General features: G+C 39.3%; 2 protein-coding genes across 3 annotated transcripts; one reads left to right on the forward strand and one right to left on the reverse strand.

Moving 5' to 3' along the window:
• Positions 1-1,150: 1,150 nt before the first annotated feature.
• On the reverse strand, positions 1,151-11,781 carry LOC134324553 (protein lifeguard 3). 2 transcript variants are annotated; one of them, XM_063006434.1, is made up of 12 exons: positions 11,733-11,781; positions 9,019-9,238; positions 7,425-7,495; positions 6,285-6,349; positions 6,117-6,170; positions 5,984-6,034; positions 5,850-5,889; positions 5,279-5,316; positions 3,057-3,144; positions 2,322-2,417; positions 2,018-2,071; positions 1,151-1,399 (listed from the first exon to the last, which is right to left on the reverse strand). In XM_063006434.1, the coding sequence occupies exons 2-12, from the start codon at positions 9,227-9,229 to the stop codon at positions 1,247-1,249; spliced, it is 921 nt and encodes a 306-aa protein (XP_062862504.1). In that variant the 5' UTR covers positions 9,230-9,238; positions 11,733-11,781; the 3' UTR covers positions 1,151-1,246. The 2 variants fall into 2 exon arrangements, with proteins under 2 accessions (XP_062862504.1, XP_062862503.1); XM_063006433.1 differs by lacking the exon at positions 11,733-11,781 and adding an exon at positions 11,330-11,380.
• A 3,778-nt stretch (positions 11,782-15,559) lies between these two features.
• On the forward strand, positions 15,560-19,073 carry LOC134324387 (zinc finger protein 3 homolog). Its single transcript, XM_063006218.1, has 4 exons — positions 15,560-15,889; positions 16,033-16,131; positions 16,241-16,438; positions 17,773-19,073. The coding sequence occupies exons 1-4, from the start codon at positions 15,649-15,651 to the stop codon at positions 18,633-18,635; spliced, it is 1,401 nt and encodes a 466-aa protein (XP_062862288.1). The 5' UTR covers positions 15,560-15,648; the 3' UTR covers positions 18,636-19,073.
• The last annotated feature ends 2,042 nt before the right edge of the window (positions 19,074-21,115 follow it).

Consider the following 21,115-nt stretch of genomic DNA (forward strand, 5'->3'; position numbering starts at 1 on the left):
TTACTTTGTATACATTAAGTATATTGAAATAAGTAGATTGAAAAAGAAAAACGCAAATTATTATGTATCTACGACACTTGAAAGTTCACACTTGTCCTAACATACCAAGCACAAAATCCATAGATGCATTTGGGTCCAGAATGAAGATGCGAATCACACAAGGCTATTTTTTTTATGGGTTTAGTTTTATATTATGAAAATAGAACCATCTGCAGTACATGCATCCAAAAACAAAACGACCATAAACACACAGAAAATAACCAGAAGTGCATGTGGAGGATTATTATTCTGTTCAGATAGACGTCGGAATGAGGAAAGTGCACTGATGTTCATGTTAAATTAATGCATTGTTAAACTATAGGCTTATTAACCTTTAATAAAAATGAATTTTGATCTCACCGTGCTTCAGCCAGTTAGAGGCTGTGTGCAGTTGTTTATGTCGGCGTAAAAAAGTATTTGTCCTTGTCCTGGTTTTATTGATAAATATGTCTCAAGTTATGTAATTACATGCAGTTACATGCATGAACACATTAACCTGCTTTCTGAGGAGCTACATGACCTGCAGCAGATGTATACATAAATAAAGTGTCTGTGTCCAGTCCAGGACTCAATCAATATTCAGTGTTGTTACCGACCTTGATTGATTTGCTTGACCTGACTGGTGCATCAGAGCTTTAATACGTTTATCGTTAGAGAAATGGAAAACCTTGAGAGCTGCTTTTGGTCAGCTGACGAGGTGCAGTATGACCTCAATTCTAACATTCGAAAGTTTACAGAGAATAAAATACATGGTGTTGTAGAGGTCAGCAAAGCAGTGCTGTAAATACAGAAAAAATAAAAATCATCATCAGGGCGTATTTGCTTTCAGCCTCTGGTAGAGAATGGTGTCACAACCCCACCTTCAGTGACTTCTCATGAGTACCTGTGTACATTCAGAAACTAGGTCTGGATTTGATGGTACTGTAGGGTACTGAGCAGTGGGAAACACACCACAGCGTTGGATAAGTATGCTCAAAATGTATTCTGGATATGCTACTCTTAGTTTTTTACAGCAGTGTTTTTTAGTATTCAGCCAAGTACACTAAAGCAAGTGGAAATGAACGAGCAGTCCAGACCCAAACACACCAATCCACAGTGTGCTCTTCAGTAATACTGGTTATAACTGATAATAACTCATGGTTATTAGTTTAATAGATGGAGCTTCTCAGTAAAAGAAGAGAAAGATTATTACTGCTTCTTTATGTGTTCAGTCAGAGGAAGAGGAGCCTGTGAGCTGCAGGAGGAAGATGAAGATCTGGATAATGTCGGTGTAAAGGGAGAGGGCTCCGTACACGTACTCCTCTGGACTCAGACTCTGGGCTCGGTCTCCCAGCAGCAGCTGAGTGTCGTACGCCAGGAACTACACACACAAAAACACGGAGTGTGTCTACATGCGTAGAATGTTAATGATAAAGTTTACTCGAGTCTGTCAACAAACCTGATTATTTTGTGTGTGACTGGTAGAACAGCTTTTTACTTCACCTATTAAGTTTAACCAACACCGATCGGAAAACAACATTAGTATTCTGATGGTAGCGCATGTTTAGTAGCACTGGTGCATGTGAGGGTGAAGAATCTACTAGATGATGGTAGTTCCTCGTAGTTCTGATCTGATCAGTATAAAGACCTGAGAGACTTTGATAGGAACCAGATCTTTATGGCCAGATGACTGGGTTGAAGTATCTCCCAAACTTGGGGTGTCACAGGCAGCCATTGTGAGTACCCACCAACAGTGGTCAGAACGGGGGTGGGCCATAGGACATAAAGGCTACGGCATCTGGTATGGACCGTCCGAAGATCTAATGTGAATCAAACTGCAGATCATTTTATGGTCATGTAGTACTTGTGTGCACACGTGGCCCTTTGATATCAGTTATTGATATGAGCACCACAGCCAGCCAGCTAAAATAAATGGGAATGACTTTATATTTTTTGTAAATATCCCTGACCCAAGTAAATAAGAGTAGGATGAACTCACCAGTGTGTAAGCAATCGCTCCTATAGCAGCATACAGCATGTGCAGCCACGGAACCTGACGGAGAAACCACAGCGCAATACGTTGACAGATCATATACACAGGGCTGTGGTGGCACGTTGGTGAGGGCACTGAGCTAACGATCAGTAAAAGCTGAGGGTTCGAGTCTCAACACTGCCCGACTACCACTGACGGACCCTTGACCCGTCCAGTGCCTGAACTACAAATGTAAAATATGCATCACACAGCCATCATGCTGCGGATGAGATGAATGCGGCTTCTGACGGGTGTGAGCTTCGGAACTTACATACTGAAAGGAGAGAACGATGGCTGTTATGATGCCTGTTATCAAAACCACAATCGCCAAAACACAGAACAAACCGGTGCAGGAGGTGAAGTCCACCTAAACACACACACACACACACACACACACACACACACACACACACACACACACACACAGAATGGTTTCATCACAAAGCAAACACTTGACTTGGTGCAGTTCAGTTTGAAGTTGTAGCTGTACTGTACACATCACTAGCTGTTCACACAGGCTGGGAAATACTGCTACACAGTACACCTAACGGCAGGTTCATCGCTAGTGAACGTAGCTGTAATCGTAGTAATAAATAAAGACTGAAGACATATTAGAAAATGTATAGTTTGTGTTTGTATATAAACAGATATTAGAAACACAAGCAGAAACGTATGAAATCTGTTTTATGATAAAACAGTAACAAAAACAGCAGCTAAGCTCCATCCCGGTACCCTAGAGATGCCAGTCAGACAGAAAAACCAGGACATTACACCAATATTCGATACACTCCCTGATCAAAAGGTGTGTTGGTGTGACACTGCTGAGATGAGAATAATGCAGAGTTAATGTGTGGCTCAGGGTCTGGAACAGTCTGGGCTGTTCTTAGTGGTGCAGCATGAATGTTTTAACACAGACAGGCAGTCATTGTAAGGCGAGACAACGGTTTCATTTGATCAGACGAAACAAAGAGGCGTTTGAGAGGCCGCAGCGCTGGACGATCTTTACCTTCGTCTGGAAACAGAAGATTGTTACCACCACACACACGATGGCCGTTATGAGCAGAGCCAGGAACACCGCTTTAGTCGAGTAGTAACTGAAACCACCAACACAGACGTTTGGTTATTTATCAACCAAACGTTTTTTATATTTCCACTGTGTAGTTTGTGGTGGAAAATATGTGGACACTGGCAAGAACAGTCTGTGATTTGAATCATCCTAAAGGTGTTTGATGGGGTTATAGTCAGGACTCTGTATCGACCACACAATAAACTCCCCTTTGCAACAAACTCATCAAATCATGTCATTACAAATATTACTTTGTGAACAGGGGAACAGTCATGCTGGAACAGCAAAGGGCCTTCCCCAGACTGTTGCCACAAAGTTGGAAGTCACAAAGTTATAATTCATTTTATATAATGATTATATACACTTGTCAGCAATGGGTGTGGCTGAAACACCTGAACATAATCATTCAGACAGGTGTCCACATACTTTTGATACGTGAATATGTACAGTAGTGTTCAAAAAAAATAGCAGTCCAACACCATTAACCTGATAAATCACTGTTTTTAGTAGAAATGCTATTTCTACATAGCAAAAAATTGACTTGAAAGTGTAGTAGAGTATTGAAAACAAAACAAACCCAACAATTAGGACATGGTCATAGCTCATTTCCTTTTGAAATATTGGGTAAAATGGGTTGTTCCAGACATTGTTCTGATGAACAGCGTACTTTGATTAAAAAGTTGATTGTAGAGAGAAAAAACATGCAGAGAAGTGCAGCAAATTATAGCCTGCTCAGCTAAAATAATCTTAAATGCCTTGAAGTGACAACCAAAACCTGAAAGATACGGAAGAAAGCGTGGAACTACTGTTCAATTGGATCAAAGATTAGCCAAAATGGCAAATACTCAGCCAATGATCCCCACCAGAAAGATCAAGGAACATCTGAAGTTACCAGTAAGTACAGAAGATGATTAAGTGAAGCCAATTTACCAGCAAGAACTCCTGCAAAGTCCCGTTGTTAAGAAAAAGACGTCCTGAATGGGTTAACATTTGCCAAGGAACACATTAACTGGTCCAAAGAGAAATGGCTCAACATTTGTGGACTGATGAAAGCAAAATTGTTCTATTTGGGTCTAGTGGCCGTAGACAGTATGTCAGACGACCCTCGAGCACTGAATTCAAGCCACAGTACACTGTGAAGACAGTAAAGCACGGTGGTACAAAATGATGATATGGGGATGTTTTTCATACCATGGTGTTACACCTATTTATCACATACGAGGGATCATGGATCAGTTTAAATATATCAGAATACTTGAGCAGATCATGTTGCCCTATGTCGAAGAAGAAATGTCCTTAAAATGGGTGTTTCAACATGACAATGACCCAAAACATCTTGGTTACAGACAAACAAGATTGAGGTAATAGAGTGACCAGCCCAATCCCCTGACTTCAATCCCAGAGAGAACTTGTGGGCTGACGTCTGAAACACGTTTTTTTGAGGCAAAACCCAAAATTGCAGAAGAACTGTGGAATGTCGTCTAATCATCCTGGACTGGAATACCTGTTCAGAGGTGCCAGAAGTTGGTCGACTCCATGCAACACAGATCTCGGAAACAATTGTTATGCCACTGAATATTAGTTTAGTAATTTAAAGTAAAGTGAAACCTCAAACATTTTTTCATGTTATAGATAATTTTTTTGAGTTTTTAAAGAAAAATGCTGGCACTGCTATTATTTTGAACAGCCTAATATTCATTTTTCTTAACTTTCTGTAAAGGATAAACACAAACTGGCTACATTTAGTTAATGTTTTAATTTAGAATTGAAAGTGTAGTATTTTCAGTGCATTTGCATTTATGGAAATAAAAGTTATTATAATGATTTTGTGCTTTATTCACTTTTTTAAAATCACTGCTATTTTTTTGAACACCACTGTATGTTTTACACAATAAACCTTCCAGCAAGGTGAGATGGCTTACTTCTTAAACGTGATGAACTGGCTGGTAGTTGGTAAGTCAAGTAAAATATTGTTTTAGAAATTGTGTAGAGTTTTATTTGAAAGAACATGTCCGCTGAAATCATGCAGTGTGACATAAATGCACTAACAGAGGCAATCAGAAAGGGGGCGATTACTTTTTCTCAGTGTATATTCTTATGCCAGTGCTTGCTGGATGTTTACAAACAGTAAAGTCTTGCTTGTGTGTGAGTGTGTGTCTAACCTTGCTATTGTTCCTGCCATGTAGGACAAGGCAATTGTCTGTGGGAAGAAAGAAATGCATTAGCCTGGCACATTCTAACTCCAACACTCAGGAAAACCAGAGAAAATCTAAAATACACTATTTGGACAAAAGTATTGGGACAAAACAATTGCTATCCGGTGTAATAAATTAACTATATAAAGGAAATTCTATGCTTCCAACTTTGCAGCAACAGTTTAGGGAGGCTTGTACCTGTTCCAGCATGACTGTACCCCTATGAAGACATGAAAAAAAAACTCGTGGCCTGACCCCGCCCCACTGAACAGTTTTGGAATGAACTGGAACGTCAATTGAGGCTTACTTGACCAACATGAGTGCCCAGCCATACAAATGGTTTTAATTGGATGGGCACAGAATCCCACAGGCACACTTCAAAGACTGACTGTTGTTCTTGCTGAACATGTAGAGGTCACTATAATACTATTTGTTTTTGACATGCTCTAGGGCAGATGTCCAAATACTTTTGACCATATAGTGTATCTTTACCAAACATCTAACAACAGTTACAATACTGTATTATAGGAACACTTACGAAAATGAAGAGGAGCCCAAGGTTTAAAGGAAAGCGCCTCCTGTACAACAATAATTACAATAATACTGACAATATTAATAACAATAATGATTTAGTGGCTGATTTGTGGGAAAAAAAAAACCTGATGAATTTACCGTGCTTTTTCACAGCAGACCAACACCATGTATGTGATAAAATACACAGCACTGTAGAAAAAAAAACATTAGCTTTATTAACTAGTTCTTTGATAGCTTGTATGGTTTAGTTAGTGATGTAAACCAGACTTACAATGAAGCCCAGTAAATGCCTGGATACTGGATCACAAAGAGTCGCACAGGCTCACTGCACAAAAACAATCGGAGCGTTTCTCATGTGTAGCATTAATGACAAGTTTGAAATCAATACAGAATTTCAATCAAACTAAAAGGTTTGAAAAAAAAAGCAACTGATACTCACACAAATGTGAACACAGCGACGATGGAGGCGGTGACCAACAGCTGGGCTGCTAGAATCAGGTAAACCTGCAATACAGAAAAATATCTCATGAAATTAAGATATTGCATTTTATAGACAGTACAATCAAACCTTAGAAATGTCGCAGCAAGTATTTGTTTATCTGTAGATTCCTGAGGTTTTGCACACATTCGAAATGGGTGAGTATCATGGATGGTTTGGGATTGTAACGATTCCTGTAACTGTTCTTTTCTTGAATGATCAGAACACTTGAGTTGTTCACAAGTGTAGTGTGAAGCTAGTACTGTTGACCAGCCAGGTACCAGTGGCAACTATGCTACTGCTGGGCCAAGGATGCTGTGAGGGGGGACATGCAGGTGGTTGATGGACAGAGTAAGATGAAGACAAGTGTCTTGTGGAGCTTATACTGGGTCAAAAATAAACACACAGATTTTTTGTTTATTAATCTAGTGGTATAAAAATGTTGTGACAGAAACACAGGCTTCATTGTTGCACTGGGTTCAAGTACTCAAAGTAACGACACATCAATAATCATCGATAGGTCTGACGCTACACTTTTTATCAGCAAAGAATCCAGCAGTCACAGACTGAACCTCAGAAGAACAAGAATGAAGGAACTGGAGAAGATTTTTAAAGATCTGAATTGTCCAGACTATGGTCTTTTCTGTGGTTCTTTATGAAATAAGAATTTTGAGAGACCGTGGATAGCAAAGAAGACAAATGGATCCTCAACCAGATCAAACCTCTCCCAGGAATCCCAGATCACCAGACTATAGTTCTCTTATTGGGGACATTATGCATTATGAACCCTTTAAGTGAAAGAGACAATTATGCTTGGAAGAGTTAAAGGTAAAAGAGGAAGAGGATGACTAGCAACAAGATAAACCAATAACAATAAACGAGCCATAAGAAAGCCTGAAGACAAACAGTAGACAAGAAGGCCAGGAGGAACACTATCAACAAGGTAACAAGAACTTAAAATCAACTTAATTCCACTTAATAGTAATACTACTACTAATAATAATAATAACAATAATTCATTTTAAATGATTTTAAATAATTTCCTTTCTGATTAGAAAGCTTTAAAATTTGTTTAAAAGAGGTAAAAAAAGTTGATCTCACCTTTCTAATGAATGCATGTCGAACACTTTTGCTTTCATATAATTCATGTGTAGCAAAACCTTCAGTTCCTCCTGCAATCCAAACAAAAATACATACAGCACAGATGAGCCGAAATATTAGGATCACCCGCCACACACGGACTCCACAAGACATCTGAGGAAGTCCTGAAGTATCTGGTACCAGGACATCACAGCATGTTTTTTTAACATCTATATGTTGTGAGGTGGATCATCCTACAATGCATTCCATCTATTCCATGGGCAAACGATAACATGCACTTGTGCAAACACTTCTTTATAGGAACACTTCTTTATAGGAACACTTCTTTATAGGAACACTTCTTTATAGGAACACTTCTTTATTGGAACACTTCTTTATAGGAACATTTCTTTATAGGAACATTTCTTTATAGGAACACTTCTTTATAGGAACATTTCTTTATAGGAACACTTCTTTATAGGAACATTTCTTTATAGGAACACTTCTTTATAGGAACACTTCTTTATAGGAACACTTCTTTATAGGAACACTTCTTTATAGGAACATTTCTCTATAGGAACACTTCTTTATAGGAACACTTCTTTATAGGAACATTTCTCTATAGGAACACTTCTTTATAGGAACACTTCTTTATAGGAACATTTCTCTATAGGAACACTTCTTTATAGGAACACTTCTTTATAGGAACACTTCTTTATAGGAACACTTCTTTATAGGAACACTTCTTTATAGGAACATTTCTTTATAGGAACACTTCTTTATTGGAACACTTCTTTATAGGAACACTTCTTTATAGGAACATTTCTCTATAGGAACACTTCTTTATAGGAACACTTCTTTATAGGAACACTTCTTTATAGGAACACTTCTTTATAGGAACATTTCTCTATAGGAACACTTCTTTATAGGAACACTTCTTTATAGGAACATTTCTTTATAGGAACACTTCTTCATTGGAACACTTCTTTATAGGAACACTTCTTTATAGGAACACTTCTTTATAGGAACACTTCTTTATAGGAACATTTCTTTATAGGAACACTTCTTTATAGGAACACTTCTTTATAGGAACATTTCTCTATAGGAACACTTCTTTATAGGAACACTTCTTTATAGGAACATTTCTTTATAGGAACACTTCTTCATTGGAACACTTCTTTATAGGAACACTTCTTTATAGGAACACTTCTTTATAGGAACACTTCTTTATTGGAACACTTCTTTATAGGAACACTTCTTTATAGGAACACTTCTTTATAGGAACATTTCTTTATTGGAACACTTCTTTATAGGAACACTTCTTTATAGGAACACTTCTTTATAGGAACACTTCTTTATAGGAACATTTCTTTATTGGAACACTTCTTTATAGGAACACTTCTTTATAGGAACACTTCTTTATAGGAACACTTCTTTATAGGAACACTTCTTTATAGGAACACTTCTTTATGAAGACATTAGACACTCCAAGGAAACTAACAAATTTAGATTAATGCAAATATTTCCTATAGATCCTTTATTTGTTCATTATTATAACCAGGACGCAAACAGACTTATAGAAAATACAGTTCCTCTTTAGATTTGTCTCCTGTACCTGGGTTGGAAGTAGGATCTCCTGAGGACAGGTAGGTTGGTATGATGGAGGGCATTCCTGGAGCTGGGTATCCTGATCCATGCCATGCTGTGGTATGAGGAGCCAATGTGTATGGTGCGAATGGATAAGTCGCCCCTTGTGGATAAGCACCATACTGATGCTGCTGATGTTTGGACTCTTCATACGTTGGAGGAAGATCAGATTTAAACATGATGATTCTCTGGATGAGATGTTTCATTGGAAAAAGGAAGACACAGAAAATACAGCAGGAAATTGAAACAGCAAAGCAAGAAAGAAAATGTGATGTGACACCTGATACACTAATTTATACAAGCTGTATATTTATTAATGTCAGCAATTAAGTCAGTACATAAATGATCAGACTAAAGTGTATCATCCTAAGCTTTTACATGGGCATCCAAACAGAACTTACACTGTTGTCGAATTGCATTCATGTACTGCTGGTACACACGTTTGGAACTGAATGCTCAGTAATCCAGGTACACAAATCCACAAAGTTGAATCAGTTCATCTGGACACAAGTCTAAAAACATCTAGTTCCCTAAACAAATGTCCATGCACACTTTTATTCAACCCCCATCTTTAGTACCTGGTGGAACATCCTTTGTCGACCTTGACGACCTCCAATAAGCGATTTCAGTAAGTGCTGCCAAACTTCTCACACCTATCTTATCTTGTGGAATCTGTCCATTTTTCTCACGCAAAAGCTTCCAGCTCGGTCAGGTATGAAGGCCTTCATGCTGCAACCGCTTTCTTTATATCCCACCAAAGGTTTTCTGTGGGATTTAAACCTGGAGACTGAGAAGACCACTCCAGAATATATCAGGACGCTTTGGTTGACTCGGAAGTTTGATTGGGATCATCGTCCTGCTGGAAAGTCCAGTGATCACCCAGGTCCAATTTCACCACAGAAGGCAGAATATTCCACTTTAAAATGCTTTGGTATTTCTGTGAATCCATGATACCAGTTCCTGCAGCAGAACACATCCGCACATCGTCACTGACCCATCTCCTTGCTTGACTGTTAGGATTAGTATTCTTCTGGTCATTAGCCTTGCCATTTTTGCTTCACACAAACTGCTGATCTATGCGGCCAAACAGTTCCAGTTTTGATTTGTCGTTACATAGAACTGTGTCCCAAATCTCTGGATATACAGTACAGGCCAAAAGTTTGGACACACCAGCCAAAAGTTTGGACACACCTTCTCTTCAATGGTTTTTCTTGATTATTTGTATTTTCTACATTGTAGATTAATACTGAAGACATCCAAACTATGAAGAATTATGTAGTGAACCAAAAAGTGTTAAACAAACCAGAATATGTTTTATATTTTACCAACTCTACCTCTGCACAACCCAACTGATGGTCTCAAACACATTAAAAAAGCAACAAATTCCAAAAATTCACTCTAGACAAGGCACAAACATTCATTGAAAACCGTTCCAGGTGGAAACCTAATAAAGCTGGTTGAGAAAATTTCAAAGAGTGTGCAAATCTGTCATTAAAGCAAAAGATAGCTACTTTGAAGAATCTAAAATATAAAACATATTCTGGTTTGTTTAACACCTTTTTTGTTTACTACATAATTCCATATGTGTTCCTTCATAGTTTGGATGTCTTTAGTATTAATCTACAATGTAGAAAATTTAAAAAAATTAAGAAAAACCACAGGAATGAGAAGGTGTGTCCAAACTTTTGGCCTGTACTGTATCTGCCATGTTCCAGTCGACCTCTCCTGGGCTTCTTGGTCAAGAGTGGTTTGTGGAGTATGGTCGTGAAGTCCAACAAAGTGTAACGTGGCACCTGCTGAAGTAGTTCAAGGGCTTGAAAATAATCTTATACACATTGCCCTCTTGGTGAAATGATCTTTCTTATCTTGGTGTTTTCACCATGGTCGCACCATTCTTTGTTACAAATCCTTAAATCTTAAATCTCCGAAATCCTTTAATAATGTTACAGACTGTAGATGGTAAAATGGCTGAATTCCTTATAATTGTGTGTGAATAAAACAATGACAATCACTAAAGTTGATATGGCAAAACATTAAATATCTCTAATTTGTGCTGTTTTCAATTAATTACTGTAAAAGAAAGACTTACAAATCACTGCTGTCTGTTTTTATTTGCATTTTACCTACTGTCACAACTATTTTGAAATTGGGTTTGCACTTTTTATGTTTTTTTGTTTTTTTAGTTTTGTGTTATATAAACCTACTGCATTGTATATTTAGTAAATAAAACGTAAATAAATACATTAATTAATAACTTAATAGAATAATATTAGTTTTACCTGCTGACCGTTAATAACGGTTTGGGGTCGCCATGGATACTAACGGTCCGGTTTTGAACCACTTAAATATACTGTTTGGTATGGATGTGTCCCAAATAGCTTTTAAAGTCCTAAATATGTTCCCTATCTAAGGGATGTAGTGAATGATGTATACACCCTAAGTAGTGGACTACTTCTACAATACAGATACAACCCGTGTCTAAGTTATTTATGCATCGAAAATTAAAACGTATGACTTCTGAGTGTTATAATGTAACCTCAATTCTTGAACGTTTTAGTTTATAAATATAAAGGTATTTCACAAGTAAAGCTATCCAAACATAGTACAATAACATTACCTGCAATTATTATCTAATCAATGTTTTTAATTGTGTTTAAACGTCAGTAAATAATAAAGACTCACCAGATGATGATACAGGTGATGAGAGAGTAACTTCCACTCTGAAGCAGAGCTCCACTCTGGCTACCAAGGCAGAGAAGCTTTATCGTGAAAGAGTCGACTCTCTAAACCGATTCCTTTAAGTAAGGTGAGCCGACTCTCCACATGACTCATCAGTTGTAGCATTTTGTTGTTTTAGAATAATATAAATAAAACCTGTTGAGATTATGGTGTTTTTGTTTAAAAATATATAAACAAATAAATATTCACTTTTTTTTGGAATTTTTATGAGATTACAGAATAATAAAAATTGGGTATTATTATTATATTCCTACATTTTTCATTATTATTTTACATATTGAAAATATGAAACCATTTATTCATTCATTTTCTTATCCGCTTATCCAATTAGGGTCGCGGGGGGTTGCTGGAGCCTATCCCAGCTTTTCAATGGGCGAAAGGCACACAGTAACACCCTGGACGGGACGCCAGTCCATCACAGGGCAGACACACACACACACACACACACACACACACACACACACACACACACACACTCACACCCATTCACTTATAGGACAATTAATTGTCTCCAATTAACCTGACTGCATGTTTTTGGACTGTGGGAGGAAACCGGAGCTCCCAGAGGAAACCCACGCAGACACGGGGAGAACATGCAAACTCCACACAGAAAGGACCCGGACCGCTCCGCCTGGGGATCTAACACAGGTCCTTCTAGCTGTGAGGCGACAGTGCTACCCACTAAGCCACCGTGCCGCCCTAATATAAAACCATATTACTTTTAATTATTTTAAAAGTTATAAATAAATTCTAAATTATTTCTATAAGTTATAAATAAAATACGTATATTTTATTTGTTAATTTTTTATGTATTTGATTGAATAAATGTTTATTTCACACACATATATACAGTGTATCACAAAAGTGAGTACACCCCTCACATTTCTGCAGATATTTAAGTATATCTTTTCATGGGACAACACTGACAAAATGACACTTTGACACAATGAAAAGTAGTCTGTGTGCAGCTTATATAACAGTGTAAATTTATTCTTCCCTTAAAATAACTCAATATACAGCCATTAATGTCTAAACCACCGGCAACAAAAGTGAGTACACCCCTTAGTGAAAGTTCCTGAAGTGTCAATATTTTGTGTGGCCACCATTATTTCCCAGAACTGCCTTAACTCTCCTGGGCATGGAGTTTACCAGAGCTTCACAGGTTGCCACTGGAATGCTTTTCCACTCCTCCATGACGACATCACGGAGCTGGCGGATATTCGAGACTTTGCGCTCCTCCACCTTCCGCTTGAGGATGCCCCAAAGATGTTCTATTGGGTTTAGGTCTGGAGACATGCTTGGCCAGTCCATCACCTTTACCCTCAGCCTCTTCCATAAAGCAGTGGTCGTCTCAGAGGTGTGTTTGGGGTCATTATCATGCTGGAACACTGCCCTGCGACCCAGTTTCCGGAGGGAGGGGATCATGCTCTGCTTCAGTATTTCACAGTACATATTGGAGTTCATGTGTCCCTCAATGAAATGTAACTCCCCAACACCTGCTGCACTCATGCAGCCCCAGACCATGGCATTCCCACCACCATGCTTGACTGTAGGCATGACACACTTATCTTTGTACTCCTCACCTGATTGCCGCCACACATGCTTGAGACCATCTGAACCAAACAAATTAATCTTGGTCTCATCAGACCATAGGACATGGTTCCAGTAATCCATGTCCTTTGTTGACATGTCTTCAGCAAACTGTTTGCGGGCTTTCTTGTGTAGAGACTTCAGAAGAGGCTTCCTTCTGGGGTGACAGCCATGCAAACCAATTTGATGTAGTGTGCGGCGTATGGTCTGAGCACTGACAGGCTGACCCCCCACCTTTTCAATCTCTGCGGCAATGCTGACAGCACTCCTGCGCCTATCTTTCAAAGACAGCAGTTGGATGTGACGCTGAGCACGTGCACTCAGCTTCTTTGGACGACCAACGCCAGGTCTGTTCTGAGTGGACCCTGCTCTTTTAAAACGCTGGATGATCTTGGCCACTGTGCTGCAGCTCAGTTTCAGGGTGTTGGCAATCTTCTTGTAGCCTTGGCCATCTTCATGTAGCGCAACAATTCGTCTTTTAAGATCCTCAGAGAGTTCTTTGCCATGAGGTGCCATGTTGGAACTTTCAGTGACCAGTATGAGAGAGTGTGAGAGCTGTACTACTAAATTGAACACACCTGCTCCCTATGCACACCTGAGACCTAGTAACACTAACAAATCACATGACATTTTGGAGGGAAAATGACAAGCAGTGCTCAATTTGGACATTTAGGGGTGTAGTCTCTTAGGGGTGTACTCACTTTTGTTGCCAGTGGTTTAGACATTAATGGCTGTATATTGAGTTATTTTGAGGGAAGAATAAATTTACACTGTTATATAAGCTGCACACAGACTACTTTTCATTGTGTCAAAGTGTCATTTTGTCAGTGTTGTCCCATGAAAAGATATACTTAAATATCTGCAGAAATGTGAGGGGTGTACTCACTTTTGTGATACACTGTATATATATATATATATATATATATATATATATATATATATATATATATATAAAATAAAGTTGAAAAATTGAGTTTGTAAATCTAGGTATATTAACAAGATATAAAAAAAACACACAATTATTTCTAAACAAGCAGGTGAAGGCGAGTCCATGAGAAAAAAAACCCTTTGTTCCCCTTTTGAGTTAAAAAAAAAACGTTATGCTCACTTGTGTTTTGATTTAGTATTATTATTTACACTAAACTTTTAACACTTTCTGCTCCCAGTCCTTTTACTCTGGGTCAAACATACCCACATGAACAGCTTATACCTGCAAGTCATAACTGTTTATACTGTTCTGACATTTTGCATCCTTTTAAGTTAAATGTTTTCAGAATTTGCATTAGATGAAAATGAAAACACAGTCTCCCATTCAGTCCCTTCTGTTTTTATATATTGTCTATACATTTTCATATAAATTAAAATGAGATACACAATTGTTTATGCAAGAATGAAACCTTAAAACTTATATTTGCAGAAAACGTGAACATAAACTAATCCAATTTTCCAATGAATAGATCAATGCAGATCATGCTTCAAGCATGTTAAAAAGCATTTATTAATTTAGCTAGATTTCTCCAGTATCTCGACACTGGACAGATGATATGAATCAGCTTTCTTTAGCATCACCACACTCCAGTCCTGTAGAAGCTGCTAATGCACCTCAGTGCTGCCTCAACAACAACAACCAGAAGCAGCAGCAGATGATGAGGAGCTAAGGGTGTGTAGATGAAATTTTTTCTTTATTTACTCTAACAGTTTTTTATCTAATGGAGCTAAAATAGAAGATTAGTATTGTGAGAATTTGAGGCTTTAAAATTAATTCTGCTTTAAATACAGAAGGTAAATTACGCAGAAACGATAAGCTCTGCTGGTAGCATCCCAAATCTATTTGCTTTGCCTACATAGGGCACTAGATAGTGTATTAGATAATAAGTTCATGTTCCCTACATAGTGCACTGGATAGTGTATTAGATAATGGATTTATGTTTCCTACATAATGCACTAGATAGTGTATTAGATAGATGGTTTATGTTCCCTCGAACAGAGTCACCGGAGCATATTGAAACCTGTTTTTTGAACAATAATTAGATTTTTCTTTATCACTAGCTTTGTGAAGATGGGAAGATGGAGACCTGTATGATGTTAGATGGAGATACAAAAAGCCATGTGGGACACATCACCCCTGTAGACCAACACAATGACAATGTTTGTTTGTTTATTAGGATTTTAACGTCATGTTTTACACTTTGGTTACATTTATGACAGGAACGGTAATTACTCATTACACAAGATTCATCAGTTCTCAAGTTTGGTGTCACACACAGTCATGGACAACTTTGTATCTCCAGTTCACCTCACTTGCATGTCTTTGGACTGTGGGAGGAAACCGGAACACCCAGAGGAAACCCACGTGCACACGGGGAGAACATGCAAACGCCACACAGAAAGGACCCAGACCATTTCACCTGGGAATCAAACCCAGGACCATCTTGCTGTGAGGCGACAGCGCTACCCACCACACAATGACAATGAAGGAATCCTGAAGAATCCTGTGAAAGAGGAGGAAGGTAAAACTGAAGATCTCAGAGTTCAGTCTGCAGCTCAATAATAATTTTGTTCTAATGGTTTAAACCCATAAGCTTTAATAGGTGTTTGTGTTTTGTATTTGACATTTATACTTAAGACGTTTGTGTTTATGTTTAAATTGGAGTTTTAGGTGGAGAAACAGAAAGCTGCATGGACCGAGAGAATGGAGGATTCCTGATGAAGCCTGTAAAAAAGGAGGACCCTGGAACTGAAGATTACTTATGTATTTTGTACCTTCTAATGCTTTAGGCATCATCATTTATTTGATATTAACAAAAACATTTATTTATTATTGATGTCAATGTTTATTATTTTGTTGCATCCTCTTCCAGACTGTCAGGAATGCAAATCCTTCTTCATCGACAAATGTGAGCTTCACGGTCCGGCTCTCTTCATTCCTGATACTCCTGTTTCCATGGGGGTCGCTGATCGAGCCAGACAAACCCGTCCATCCAGTCTAGGGGTTCAGGAGTCCAGTATCCCTAATGCAGGTCTGGGAGTGTTTAATAAAGGAGAGACTGTTCCAAATGGTAATTTCCTAAAACCTTAATTAAATTGACATCAGTAGTACAAACACCACAGGCTGAAAATTTGTCCTGAGATGATGTAGAACGAGTCGCCACGTTAACAAACCATTTGTACACAAATGCCACTTTTATACTTTCCCTAATTACAGAGGTTATGAGGAATCCCTATGAACTCTCTACCTCGGACAAGCCAGTCAGTGTCTGTGCAGATTTGTTGTTTTTATCTAAATACATCTAAATGACATTTTGAAAACCACTGCTATCTGTTTTATTGGCTTTTTGTGAATTTCAGCTATTTTTTTTTATTTTATTTTTTATTTTTACCCCTTTTTCTCCCCTTCTAGCGCATCCAATTGTTCAATTAGCATCGTGCTTCCTCTCTGTCTATGCCGAACCCTGCCCTGACGGAGGTGATCGAAGCTAACCCGTATCCCCTCCGAAACACGAGCAGCAGCCAGATGCATCTTTGCCACCCACACATCGACGAGTTTGGCGCCACCTAGCGTTGCATGCGGAGAGACACACCCTAAGGGCACCCTCTCCCATCTCTGTGTAAGCGCCTCCAATCAGCCGGCAGAGAACGCAATCGCATTCTGACAGAGAGAGACCCACATCCGGTTCTTTGTCCCACCCCCCACATGAGCAACCGGCCAATCGTTGCTCATATAGCCACTCAGCTTCGAACCGGTAAAGCAAGGCTGGATTCGATACCACGCTCTCAGAATCCAGCCCTGGTTGCAGCGCGTTTCTTTTTACCGCTGCGCCACCTGAGCGGCAATTTCAGCTATTTTTGAATTCAGTTTATATAATTGATGGCTTATAAAAACGGGTTCCAGGAATTTGCTGCTGTCATAAAAGCAGCAAATCCATGGAGGCCAGATTGATGTAAAGTAAGTGGTATTGGGGTCAGATATCTTTATTACTGGTTATGTCTTCTAGTGTCCATATTCATTGTTGCCTTCTCCCCTTTGGCTCTTAGTCAGGACCATCTTGGGGTACTTTTTTCCTGTTGATGGGATCTACTGAGTTTAGTCTGGTTTCCAGCTTTTTTAGGGTCTTTCTTGGTCACATCTGCCTGCGGTACTCTAGAGCATAGTCAGCAAATTCCAACCCTTCTAAACAGCCTTTTCATTAAACCCACTGAATTGTCACAAATCGTTTTGAATACCAGGCTTTCAGATCATTCAGCATTTCTTGTGTCTTGTGTTTTAACATGGGATCTGCTTTTGGCAAACTCATGGCAGCATCTCGTACTATTATTACCTAAAAAGGACTGACCCATAGAGAGTGTCGCCTTAATGTTTCACAATGTTTTTTAAATTTGTTTTTCTTTTCAGAAATGGAGAACTTCCTTTCAGAAAACTCCATGTCTTCACTTTCCAATACATGTCAGATTGACCTTCACAAACACGTTAGGTTAGAACACCATGAGGAATTTAAGAGACTGCTGAATTCAGGAGACATTAAGAATGAGACTGTGATTCCTACAAGAAGCAAAACCTCCTCTAACAGATCAGCAGAAGTTGAAGTTCAACACTGCTTTGAATGTGGAAAGAGTTTTGGTCAGCTGAGTAATCTAAAAATACACCAGCGCATTCATAGTGGAGAAAAGCCCTATCTGTGTTCACAGTGTGGAAAAAGCTTTACTCAACAAAGTCACCTACAATCGCACCAGCGCATTCACACCGGAGAGAAACCGTATCACTGCTCCCAATGTGGGAGGAGTTTTAATCACCGGAGTTCTCTCCAACTACACCAGCGCATTCACACTGGAGAAAAGCCTTACCAGTGCTTCCAGTGTGGCCTGAGCTATACTAAACAGAGTCATCTGGACCGACACCAGCGCATTCACACTGGAGATAAACCCTATCAGTGCTTACACTGTGGGAAGGGTTTTACTCAACAGGCTAATCTTCAGCGACACCAGCGCATTCACACGGGAGAGAAACCATACGACTGCTCACAGTGCGGGAAGAGGTTTACTCACCAGAGTACTCTCCAACTACACCAGAGAATTCATTCTGGAGAGAAACCGTATTACTGCTCCCAATGTGGAAAGAGCTTTACTCATTACAGTAATCTTCAATCACACCAGCGCATTCACACTGGAGAAAAACCTTATCACTGTTCCCAGTGTGGAAAACGTTTTTCACAACAGAGTAATCTCAAAACACACCAGCGCATTCACAATGGAGTGTAGCTTTATCTCGCTGTACTATGTGCATAAAGCTTTATGAACAAAACCATTGTAACCATGCACAAGTTGATTTCAGCAGTTATGCTTCTAGAATTGTGTCACAAATATGGACAATCAGTAAACAGCACATAAACTGGAGGTGTTTGACTTGGCTCCGCAATCTAAAATCAATTAATGTGTCAGTCCTTTTGATTCATTCCATGTTTATGCCTCTGTTCATGTAGTGTCGCTAAAGAAAATGACCACTTTAGCATGTACTTGTAATATTAAAGTGTACAGATGTGTTCCTGCCTTGACCTCAGTGTTTCAGGGCTTGACTCTGGACCCACCGTGACACGAAGCGGGATTAGTTGTGTATTAAAAATAGAAATAAATCTACATGCAATGTCTGGGGTAACAACGAAGCACAATTCATTTTGTGTTTGTACCATCATACATATATAATCATACACATAAAAAGCAATTATTTAAATACATAATTTGGAGGGGTGTCTAAATACTTTTGACTACTGTGGTTGAAGTCATATTATGTTGAAGCCTGTGGGAAAATTGGTAACATTTCAGCCAACAGCCAAAACAACACTAGAATGGCTTCAGTGCAAGGTCCCTGAGTAACCCAGTGAAAGACCAGACTTAAACCCCATCAAACATCTGCAGAGAGACCTGAAGACGGCAGTTTACAGACATATGCCATCCAATCTGACAGAGTTTGACAAGATCTTCAATGACAAATGGGATAAATTTGGGTGTGCGAAGTTTGTCGAGACATATCCAACACTTGCAGCTGTAATTGCTGCCAAACGGGCTTCTACAAATGTTTTTTGTACTGTTGTAATGCACTAAGTACATTTCCATATGATGAACATCAGGTTTCTCCAGTACTGTATCTCTACACTGTACAGATGTTAAGAATCAGGTTGCTTCAGCATCTCCAAACTCCAGTCCTGTAGGAGCTACTAATGCACCTTCAACATCAACAACCAGACACAACAAAGAAGCTGCAGCAGATGGAGTTAAGGAACTAATGGTGCGTAGATGAATTATTATTATTTTATTTACACTAACAGTTTCGTATAATAGAGTTTTATTTTTATATTGACATTATAAGGATTTGTTCTGTTTTAAATACAGGAGCTAAATTACGCTGAAACGGCTGACTGTGCTACTCGGATAACTGTCAGCATTCCAAATCGATTTGTCTTCCCTACACAGTGCACTAGATAGTGTGTTAGAAAATGGATTCGTGTTTCATACGAAGTGTACTAACGTATTTACAAAGTGTACTATACACCGATCAGCCATAACATTAAAACCACCTCCTTGTTTCTACACTCACTGTCCAGTTTATCAGCTCCACTTACCATATTGAAGCACTTTGTAGTTCTACATTTACTGACTGTAGTCCATCTGTTTCTCTATATACTTTTTTAGCCCCCTTTCACCCTGTTCTTCAATGGTCAGGACCCCCACAGAGCAGGTATTATTTGGGTGGTGGATCATTCTCAGCACTGCAGTGACACTGACATGGTGGTGGTGTGTTAGTGTGTGTTGTGCTGGTATGAGTGGATCAGACACAGCAGCGCTGCTGGAGTTTTAAAATGCTGTGTCCACTCACTGACACTCCTACCTAGTTGGTCCACCTTGTAGAGACGATGGCTCATCTATTGCTGCTGTTTGAGTCGGTCATCTTCTAGACCTTCATCAGTGGTCACAGGACGCTGCCCACAGGGCGCTGTTGGCTGGATATACAGGGGTTGGACAAAATAACTGAAACACCTGGTTTTAGACCACAATAATTTATTAGTATGGTGTAGGGCCTCCTTTTGCGGCCAATACAGCGTCAATTCGTCTTGGAAATGACATATACAAGTCCTGCACAGTGGTCAGAGGGATTTTAAGCCATTCTTCTTGCAGGATAGTGGCCAGGTCACTACGTGATGCTGGTGGAGGAAAACGTTTCCTGACTCGCTTCTCCAAAACACCCCAAAGTGGCTCAATAATATTTAGATCTGGTGACTGTGCAGGCCATGGGAGATGTTCAACTTCACTTTCATGTTCATCAAACCAATCTTTCACCAGTCTTGCTGTGTGTATTGGTGCATTGTCATCCTGATACACGGCACCGCCTTCAGGATACAATGTTTGAACCATTGGATGCACATGGTCCTCCAGAATGGTTCGGTAGTCCTTGGCAGTGACGCGCCCATCTAGCACAAGTATTGGGCCAAGGGAATGCCATGATATGGCAGCCCAAACCATCACTGATCCACCCCCATGCTTCACTCTGGGCATGCAACAGTCTGGGTGGTACGCTTCTTTGGGGCTTCTCCACACAGTAACTCTCCCGGATGTGGGGAAAACAGTAAAGGTGGACTCATCAGAGAACAATACATGTTTCACATTGTCCACAGCCCAAGATTTGCGCTCCTTGCACCATTGAAACCGACGTTTGGCATTGGCACGAGTGACCAAAGGTTTGGCTA

Source organism: Trichomycterus rosablanca, chromosome 12 (assembly GCF_030014385.1).
Source record: "Trichomycterus rosablanca isolate fTriRos1 chromosome 12, fTriRos1.hap1, whole genome shotgun sequence".
NCBI lineage: Eukaryota > Metazoa > Chordata > Actinopteri > Siluriformes > Trichomycteridae > Trichomycterus > Trichomycterus rosablanca.

Excerpts from the sequence above, each read along its gene's own strand:
- LOC134324387 (XM_063006218.1), top strand. The coding sequence starts at position 15,649 with ATGGACAACTTTGTATCTCCAGTTCACCTCACTTGCATGTCTTTGGAC. Across the intron at positions 15,890-16,032 it reads TCCTGTGAAAGAGGAGGAAG|TTTTAGGTGGAGAAACAGAA; the intron begins GTAAAACTGAAG and ends TTTAAATTGGAG. Across the intron at positions 16,132-16,240 it reads TGGAACTGAAGATTACTTAT|ACTGTCAGGAATGCAAATCC; the intron begins GTATTTTGTACC and ends ATCCTCTTCCAG.
- LOC134324553 (XM_063006434.1), bottom strand. The coding sequence starts at position 9,229 with ATGTTTAAATCTGATCTTCCTCCAACGTATGAAGAGTCCAAACATCAG. Across the intron at positions 6,171-6,284 it reads GTCGCTGTGTTCACATTTGT|TGAGCCTGTGCGACTCTTTG; the intron begins GTGAGTATCAGT and ends GTTTTTGTGCAG. Across the intron at positions 5,890-5,983 it reads GTCTGCTGTGAAAAAGCACG|GAGGCGCTTTCCTTTAAACC; the intron begins GTAAATTCATCA and ends ATTGTTGTACAG.